A 9,259-nucleotide genomic window follows, 5' to 3' on the forward strand; every position below is an offset into this window, starting at 1 on the left:
AAGGATGTTCATATCCATCATTATATATTTGTGTGCAGTACAGATCAGGGACGCATGATGAAATTCAGTTACCGCAATTCCGTTACCGGGTGTAAATCCACTTCACTTACTGTAGTTCTATAACCAAACAATATATTTTTTAAAGTCTATGTGTCATGTCATAGCTGACACCCCATTCTTTCTGCAGACATTGTTGAATCTTAATTTGGAGTAGATATTTAACAGAGTTGTTGGAATACGTGGTCACATAAATACCTCAGGTAGATGTTACCAAAATTCTTTGGATCTGCACAGTTCTGTGTGTGTTTTTTTTGTAAAATGTTCAGTGTAAATTGTTAAAATTAGTCCTTGTGCATACAGTTGTATGGTTTGTTAAACTTTGAAATCAATGGTTTTTGTTTGGCTTACACTTTAAGTGAAAAATCTGAGTTTCAGTTTTTTATTGTAGCTATATTCAGTATTTGGTAACAATGGAATCATTATTCACAGTTAGTTCCTCCTGTTTTATTCCAAGCAGTGGAAGTTTCATTTCTCATTCTCCATTTCTGTTCTTCCCCAAATGCTATCTGATTAACTGATACTAAATACTGATATGCATTGCAGAGACACTGAATAAAACTGATATTACATTTAAATATATATTTTTTGTCTTTCAGAAATCCCTGAAAATGCTAGCTGATAAATAAAGCCTAATTTGGGAATGCGTCCCAAATGGCAGCCTGTTCCATAGAACTCTCGTCAAATGTAGTGCACTATATAGGGAATATGGTGCCATTTTGGATGCATCCATGAACATGCATTGCCGAGAGAGTAATAGTGATGTAACACCAAAATGTTGTCTCTTCTCTTCCAGAAATCCTCCAAGGTATCAGAGGATGCCAGCGGTGATCTGAAGAGAGACAGAACAGAGAGAAAGAGCGTCAGTTTCCTTGACTCTGTCAGTGTGATCTCAGCGGGCGGAGGAGACAGCACTATGGAGGTGGAGGCCCACCCTGAGACCTGCTACACCAGCCAAGGGCTCAACAGCCTGGGCAAAAAACACCAGACCCTGGACACAGAGGTGGCCCAGGAGATAGCCTACCTGGATGAGGTGTTGGAGGCTAACTGCTGCAACCCAGGCTTTGATACCATGCCATCGCCCTCTAACGGGACCGCGAAACCTGAGAGAGACCCCAGGGAGGTCAGTATCGACGGAACCGGGCCGTCTGTCCACGTCTCCAACACAGACACACAATCCCCACCGACCAACCATGAGGTCACAGTAGAGGGCAGGAAGCAGACCACCTTCATAGACCACCAGGAAGTCAATAACACCAGTAACCCCAGGCCCGACGGCCACTCTGGACCAATGGGAGCGCATGAGAACTACAGGGAGCAGGGGGGAGAGACAACATCCCCCACTGTGGCCATCAAGAAGGAGGCGCGTTTCGAGCTGCGGCCGTTCCAGGAGGAGAAGAAACCTTCCAAGCTGTTCGACCCTTGTGAGAAGGAGGTGCGAGTGAAGAAGGTGCGTCCGTCGGAGGAAGTGGCAGAGCTGGAGAGGGAGAGGCTGGAGCTGATCAGGGGCCAGGCGGTAAAGAAGAACCCAGACATGGGGACAAAATGGTGGAACCCTCCTCAGGAGAAAAGTCTGGAGGAGGAGCTGGAGCCGGACAAACTAGAGTCACACAGGAAGTACGAGGAGAGGAAGCAGCAGCGGAGGTCAGAGTTCACCTGGGGGTCATCCCAGACGTACGCCCAGTACTCCATGACCTTTGACCCCGGCTTTGACCCCGAGTCCAACCGCGACCCGGCAGAGGTTCTCCAGAGCACCAAGGACGACATTGTGGTGGAGCAGATTGACTTCTCTGCAGCCAGGAAGCAGTTCCTCCAGATAGATCACTCCAGGCAGCAGCAGCAGCCGGCCGAGAGGTCACAGGTCACAGCCTCCAACAGAGTCGTGGCACCTCAGCTCTACTCGGCCAAGCCCTTCTCCAGAGCGCCGGACAGCGTCACCCACGTGGATCGATCCTCCGGCTCCATCACGGTGGGCTACAGTAGTTACCTGGGCTCGCCACTAGAGGCCAGCGACGTCGCCACCACCACCAATACGGTCAGGACAGAGAGGATCTACTGCAGCCAGGGAGAGGCCCAGTCCCCCATTACTACCTTGGGACAGGAAGAGCCCAGGAACAGCGGCCTCAAGGAGGCCTGGACGGACGACAGAGAAGGTGATGGAGACTTCACCTGCGCCCGGGCTGTCAGGACCATCCTGAAAGACGAGGGAGTCTCTGAGCTGTGTTCCTCCTCCCACTCCTTCCACTCCCACAGCGCCTCCCTGTCCTCCTGCCACCCAGAGGAGTGTGACTCCGGGCTGGATGTGCTCTCCTTGCGTTCCCAGGATACTACCGTCCTGGAGACCCTGTCAAACGACTTCAGCATGGACAACGTCTCCGACAGCGATGCGTCCAATGGGACCATGTCGGCCTACCTGGGGGAGACGTCTCTGGGGGAGTACTCCTTCCCCTCCACCCCCCAGGCCACCACGCCCGTCAACGGCAAGATGGAAGGAGGCACCCCCAGGTCCCCCGGGGAGCGGAGCCTGGGTCGGGGTCCGTCGGAGGAGGAGCTGGAGTACCATGCAGGGATCCTGGTGCAGAGTGCCATCCAGCACGCCGTGATGAACCAATCTCAGCAGGGGGTCCCCCGCGCCGCCCCACAGTCCTCCCTCTACCCCCTCCCAGAAAGGCACCTAGACTTAGACGTCCTGCCGCCATCTTCTGGGATGCTCACATCTCCACCCCTAGACCACCCTCCACCACTCCTAGACCTCCACTCACCTCCATCCCCCCAGCTCCGCTCACCCCCAAGCCCACTGCAGCAGTGTCCAACACCCCATCAGTCCCTCCAGTCACCCCCACCCCAGTACCAATCAACTCCATCACAAACCCCCCAGCAGCAGTCCCCCCCAGCCCAGTTCCAGTCAAGTCCAACCCAACATCAGTCTCCTCCCCCCCAGCAGCAGTCTCCTCCCCCCCAGCAGCAGTCTCCTCCCCCCCAGCAGCAGTCTCCTCCCCTTCAGCAGCAGTCTCCTCCCCGCCAGCAGCAGTCTCCTCCCCCCCAGCAGCAGTCTCCTCCCCCCCAGCAGCAGTCTCCTCCCCCCCAGCAGCAGTCCCCCCCAGCCCAGATGGAGAGATCTACCTACACCCCCAAGAGGTCCTCTTCCGGAGGTCCTAAAATCCTCGTCCAGTCCGCCCTCAGTCGCTCCCTGGCCCTAAACCCAGACCCCGTCCCAGTCCGCACCCCCGTCCACATCCCTCCCCGTCCCGTAGAGCCCTACCAGCCTCCAGAGCTGTCCCCGACCCCCAGCGAGAAGGACCAGTTCAGCTTCTTCTCTAAGTACTCCGAGGCGGCCGAGCTCCGCAGCACCGCAGCAGCTACCAGAACCCAGGAGACGGAGCAGAGCACTGGGCCGTTCAAGCTGCGCTCCCGGAAGCAGAGGACTCTGTCCATGATTGAGGAGGAGATCCGCGCGGCGCAGGAGAGAGAGGAAGATCTGAAGAAGCAGAGGCAGAGCCTTGGAGCGGTGCGATCCGGACCGGGCCCCAGAACTAACCAGACAGGCAGGCCCAAGACGATGACTATCAACTCCTGGGACAAGCAGAAGACCAACAGCCTACCCGCCAAACTAAGCCTCTCAGGCAGCCTGCCGCCCACAAAACTCACCCTCACCAGCAAGACGGCACCAGGTGAGCTAACTGTGACAATAACTCTTGCTACGGTTAGGACCCTATGGGGCCCTGGTCAAAAGTAGTGCACTATGTATGAAATAGGGTGCCATTTCAGACGCAAGCCCTGTTTAAGTAAACATAACAATAACATAGTACTATATAGGACTATAGTGGCTCGCTCTGCCTCTCTCTCTCTCTGCCTCTCTCTCTCTCTCTCTCTCTACATAACAATAACACAGGACTATAGTGGCGAGAGCTCTGCCTCTCTCTCTCTCTCTCTCTCTCTCGCTCTCTCTCTCTGTGTCTCTCTCTCTCTGCCTCTCTCCCTCTCTCTCTCTCTCTCTCTCTCTCTCTCTCTCTCTCTCTCTCTCTCTCTGCCTTCTCTCTCCCTCTCTCTCTCTCTCTCTCTGCCTCTCTCTCTCTCTGCCTCTCTCTCTCTCTCTCTCCTCTCTCTGTCTCTCTCCCTCTCTGTCTCTCTCCCTCTCTCTCTCTCTCTCTCTCTCTCTCTCTGCCTTCTCTCTCTCTGCCTCCCTCTCTCTCTCTCTCTCTCTCTCTGCCTCTCTCTCTCTCTCTCTCTCTCTCTCTCTCTCTCTCTCTCTCTCTCTCTCTCTCTGCCTCTCTCTCTGCCTCTCTCTCTCTCTGCCTCTCTCCCTCTCTCTCTCTCTCTCTCTGTCTCTCTCTCTCTCTGTCTCTCTCCCTCTCTCTGCTTCTCTCTCTCTGTCTGCCTCTCTCTTTCTCTGCCTCTCTGCCTCTCTCTCTCTCTCTCTCAGCTCCTGTGTTTAATCTTGTCCTAGCCACATGTGTTTATGTGCTATTCCACTTTTAAACATTTTAGATTGCTAATGGTAAACATGAGTTGCGTTGTAAAATGTTTTAAAATGATAGGCTCCATAGAAATGGAATGCTTTGAAATGACAGGCTCCCTTACTCCGCCTCGGACATTCATTACCTCCTGACTTGCGGTTTAAACACTGTCCTGCAGTTTTCATTAGAAGGGGAGGACTTATTTATGTTCTACATTATGAGTTCTCTAATGCACAGTTCAGATGCCAAATTTATGGCTCGCCGAAATGAATAGAAATGAAGAGGGGCTGGCACAGTTAAGAGCTTTGCTTTACTTACCCATTGGTTTTATACAACCGCTCTCAACACTGCAGTAGACTTCCTTGTTGGTTATGGGTCAAATTCAGGCATAACAGCGACCTTTCACAGAAGTCCTCCACCTGCGAATCCGAGACCATGATTGTCCTTCCGTTGTGGGTGTGGTAGCGAAGCTACCTTTATTTACATGTAATTAACATATATTAATATGCATGAGCATTTCTCCCCGACAGTGGACTTTGCTTGGGAAGCAGTCTCATACAATGGGGTGGCTCTGTCGCCATCAGTTGATCTAGTCACTTTCTGTAAAAGAGAATATGTATAATTAAATTGAGGGTTCATATAAATTATCATAATAAAACATATTTGGTAGCGGAATAACATTTCAGGAAACCAGGTCTACACTTTGTTTTCCTTATCTATCATTAAATAGCCTACCGACAAGAAGTCTCTTGTTAAACTATGTAGAATTGCAGGAAATTAGCTTCAAAACAATTAAACGTTCCTAGGTCAAATTAAACAAAATCAAGCTGGGGTTGTTTTAATATAGGCTATCTGAATAAACAATGACATTTTTCAAATGTCTAATGGGGGCCGTGGAGGAAAATGGTTGGGAACCCCTGCAGTAAAAAAAATGGGCGTCTTCCCATTCATCCTAGATATGGAATCAATGTAGAGGATGGAGATGAAAATAGCCTATTATATTGACATATGCAGTACATAGCCTATTATATTGACATATGCAGTACATAGCCTATTATATTGTCATATACAGTACATAGCCTATTATATTGACATATACAGTACATAGCCTATTATATTGACATATGCAGTACATAGCCTATTATATTGACATATACAGTACATAGCCTATTATATTGACATATGCAGTACATAGCCTATTATATTGACATATACAGTACATAGCCTATTATATTGACATATGCAGTACATAGCCTATTATATTGACATATACAGTACATAGCCTATTATATTGACATATACAGTACATATTAACAACACAATTTGTATTATCATGTTCTTTTACAATGTTGATTCCAACCCTCCTGTCTTGTGTTGAACCTGCAGGTAAGATAGAGAAGATGCGTCCTGTGCCTCCTGCTTCCCCCTCCTCGTTTGAGGGTCCCCTGCCCTCGCCGCTCTCGGACCTGGGCAGTGACGACTCGGGGGGCAGCGGTCGCCCCAAAAACTTCATGCAGACCCTGATGGAGGACTACGAGACTCACAAAGTGAAGCGGCTGGAGAAAGTAGAGGACAACAGTGTGAGTAGTAGTAGTAGTAGTAGCAGTAGCAGTAGTAGTAGCAGTGGTAGTAGTAGTAGTAGTAGTAGTAGTAGTAGTAGTAGTAGTAGTTGTCAGCTTCCTGCCTCCTGTTTGTCTCCGGGCCTCTAGAGGTCATCTGTGTTCCCCTCTGCCTTAGTTCTTCCTCGTGTGTGTCAGCTTCCTGCCTCCTGTTTGTCTCCGGGCCTCTAGAGGTCATCTGTGTTCCCCTCTGCCTTAGTTCTTCCTCATGTGTCCTAATTAGCTTGATCCAGGTCACCTGTGCCTTGTTTCCAATTGTGTATTTTAGCTGTGTGTTTTCCCCTTGTTTCTCACTTGGTTATTGCGTCCTGACTATGTGTCTCCTGCTTTGTCCCACCGTGTCTGTCCTAGTAAGTTGTTCAAAGTTATCTTTAGTTTGTTTTCTCCCCTCGTGGAGTTGTTTTGTTTTGCCTCCTGTTTTGGAACATTAAATCTACTTGCCTGGAGTATTGCCTTGGGTGTTTCATTTGGGTCCTACAACACCTCCTCTGTGGCTAAGGGGTAGTACCCCCAGCTCTCCACATCTGAGACCGGAGTTTCTAGCCCGGTTTGTGACAGAATAACCAAGTCAATCATGGACCCAGAAACACTCAGTTCCCCGGACCTGTTGGCGGTGATCACTCGACATGAGGCTTCTTTCCAGCGCCATGAAGCCGTTTCTCAGCCGACAAGAGGAGCTGATGGCTAGTCATTCTCAACTCCTGGCCGAAATGATGAGTTCCCTCCGCCAGCTCTTTGAACGCCTCCCCTGGTCCTCTCCCTTCCCCCAGGTCACCCCCCAGTGACGACAGGTCGTCTCGGTTGGCGGAGCCCCGACTACCACCTCCCAAGCCCTTTTCTGGGGATCCAAGCTCTTGCCAGGGTTTCCTCACCCAATGCTCCCTCACCTTCGAGCTCCAACCCTCAAGTTTTCCCACAGACCGTTCCAAGATTGCCTACATCATTACCCTTCTTTCAGACAAGGCGCTCGCCTGGGCTTCTGCGGTGTGGCAGTCCCAGGAGGCCTGTTGTGACTCCCACGCTGCATTTGTAGAAGAGTTCAAGCGGGTGTTCGATCATCCTGTCAGTGGGCGGGAGGCTTCCAAGCGCCTACTGTCTCTCCGTCAGGGGCCCCGAAGCACGGCAGATTTTGCCATTGATTTCCGGACCATAGCAGCAAGGAGCGGATGGAATGATGAAGCGCTGAGGGTCTGCTTTCAGGGAGGGTTATCTGAGCCCCTTCAAGATGAGTTAGCCACCCGAGAACCAGCTGGTGATCTCGAGTCCCTCATAGCCTTGGCCATCCGCCTGGACAATCGTCTAAGAGAGCGGAGAACGGCTCGCCGTCAGGTGTCTCATTCCCAAGTTCCTCTGAGCAGCTCTGTTTCTCCTGTTTGGACTCCGTCATTCAGAGCTGCCCGGCTCCTGAACTGCTCCAGGATTCCCCGGAGAGCATGCAGTTAGGCCGTTCCAGGCTTTCTCCCAACGAAAGGGAACGTCGCATGAGGGAACGTCGGTGCCTCTACTGCGGGGTTGCCGGCCACTTCCGCTCCACTTGCCCCGAGCTTGGGAAACGCCTGTCCCCGCCCAGCTACAGGAGGGCTGTGATGGGGGAGAGTTAGAGCGCCTCCTACTAACGCTGTCCTGGCTATTCCAGCCACTCTGTCCTGGGGGGCCACCAGCATCGGGTCCAGGCTATGATCGATTCCGGTGCCGCAGGTGATTTCCTGGATGTAACCTTGGCTAAGGAACTTAAGATCCCTACCCAACTACTTCCTCAACCCCAGGCAGTTACAGCCTTAGATGGCAGACCTCTGGAACCAGGAAAGGTTACCGAGGCGACTCAGTCCCTGCGACTTACCATCTCTCAACACCAGCAGGAGGAGACCTTCTATCTCATTGACTCTCCCGAGTATCCTATTATCCTGGGTCACCCTTGGCTATGCAGACATAATCCCCAGATCGACTGGCCTACGGGCACCATTCTAAGCTGGGGTCCCGCCTGCCAACTCACCTGCATGCTTCAGAGTCCCTCAGCCCCTAGTACCCAGTTTCAAGAGTCTGTTGACGTCTCCCGAGTCCCCAGTGTTTACCATCGGTTCAAGGCAGTGTTCAGCAAGGCCCGGGCTACTTCCTTACCGCCTCATCGCACGTATGACTGTGCCATTGATCTACTCCCTGGGTGCTGCCCTCCCTAGAGGTCGGATCTTTTCCTTGTCCTTCCCGAGCACGCAGCTATGGACACCTACATTAAGGAGTCCTTGGCAGCCGGCCTCATCTATGCCTCTACTTCCCGGCTGGGGCGGGCTTCTTTTTTGTTGAAAAGAAAGACGGGGGTCTTAGGCCTTGTATTGATTACCGGGGACTCAACAAGATCACGGTTCGGAATCGATACCCCCCTTCCTCTCATGGCCACTGCTTTTGAGCTGCTTCAAGGGGCTTCCATTTTTACTAAGCTGGATCTCCGCAATGCTTACCATCTCGTGCGGATCCGGCAAGGAGACGAATGGAAGACGGCGTTCAACACGCCCACGGGGCACTATGAATATCGGGTGATGCCGTTCGGGCTCACCAATGCCCCCGCAGTATTCCAAGCCCTGATTAATGATGTTCTCCGGGATATGCTTAATCTGTTCGTCTTCGTGTACCTGGACGATATCCTCATCTTCTCGAGGTCACTGAAGGAGCATGAGGGGCATGTTAGCAGGGTTCTCCAGAGGCTCCTTGACAATCACCTCTACGTTAAGCCTGAGAAGTGTGAATTTCATGTTTCTCAGACTCAGTTTCTCGGGTTTATTGTCACTCCCGGGCACCTAGAGATGGATCCCAAGAAGGTCAAGGCGGTCCACGATTGGCCCACACCTGCCACGGTCAAGGAGGTTCAACGGTTCATTGGCTTTTCTAACTTCTATCGGAAGTTCATTAAGAATTTCAGCTCGGTGGTAGCCCCCTTGACGACGCTTACCAAGGGAGGAGGGACCAAGATTCACTGGGGTCCGGAAGCAGCAGGGGCCTTCGAGGATCTCAAGCGCCGCTTCACGTCTGCTCCGATTCTGGTGACCCCTGACCCAGAGAGACCTTTCGTGGTGGAGGTGGACGCCTCAGAGGTGGGGGTGGGAGCCGTCCTGTCACAGAGGGGTGCGGATG

The 9,259-nt window shown here is 51.9% G+C and overlaps 1 protein-coding gene across 1 annotated transcript in view; it reads left to right on the forward strand.

Annotated features, from left to right (window-relative positions):
• LOC121574503 overlaps window positions 1–9,259 on the forward strand; it is a 337,032-nt gene that overhangs the window by 316,430 nt on the left and 11,343 nt on the right. Inside the window, exons 10-11 of the mRNA XM_041887112.2 lie at window positions 854–3,728; window positions 5,901–6,094. Of these exons, the coding sequence (XP_041743046.1) occupies window positions 854–3,728; window positions 5,901–6,094 (3,069 nt within the window). The remainder of the gene's footprint in view (window positions 1–853; window positions 3,729–5,900; window positions 6,095–9,259) is intronic.

Source organism: Coregonus clupeaformis, chromosome 9 (assembly GCF_020615455.1).
Source record: "Coregonus clupeaformis isolate EN_2021a chromosome 9, ASM2061545v1, whole genome shotgun sequence".
Lineage (NCBI taxonomy): Eukaryota > Metazoa > Chordata > Actinopteri > Salmoniformes > Salmonidae > Coregonus > Coregonus clupeaformis.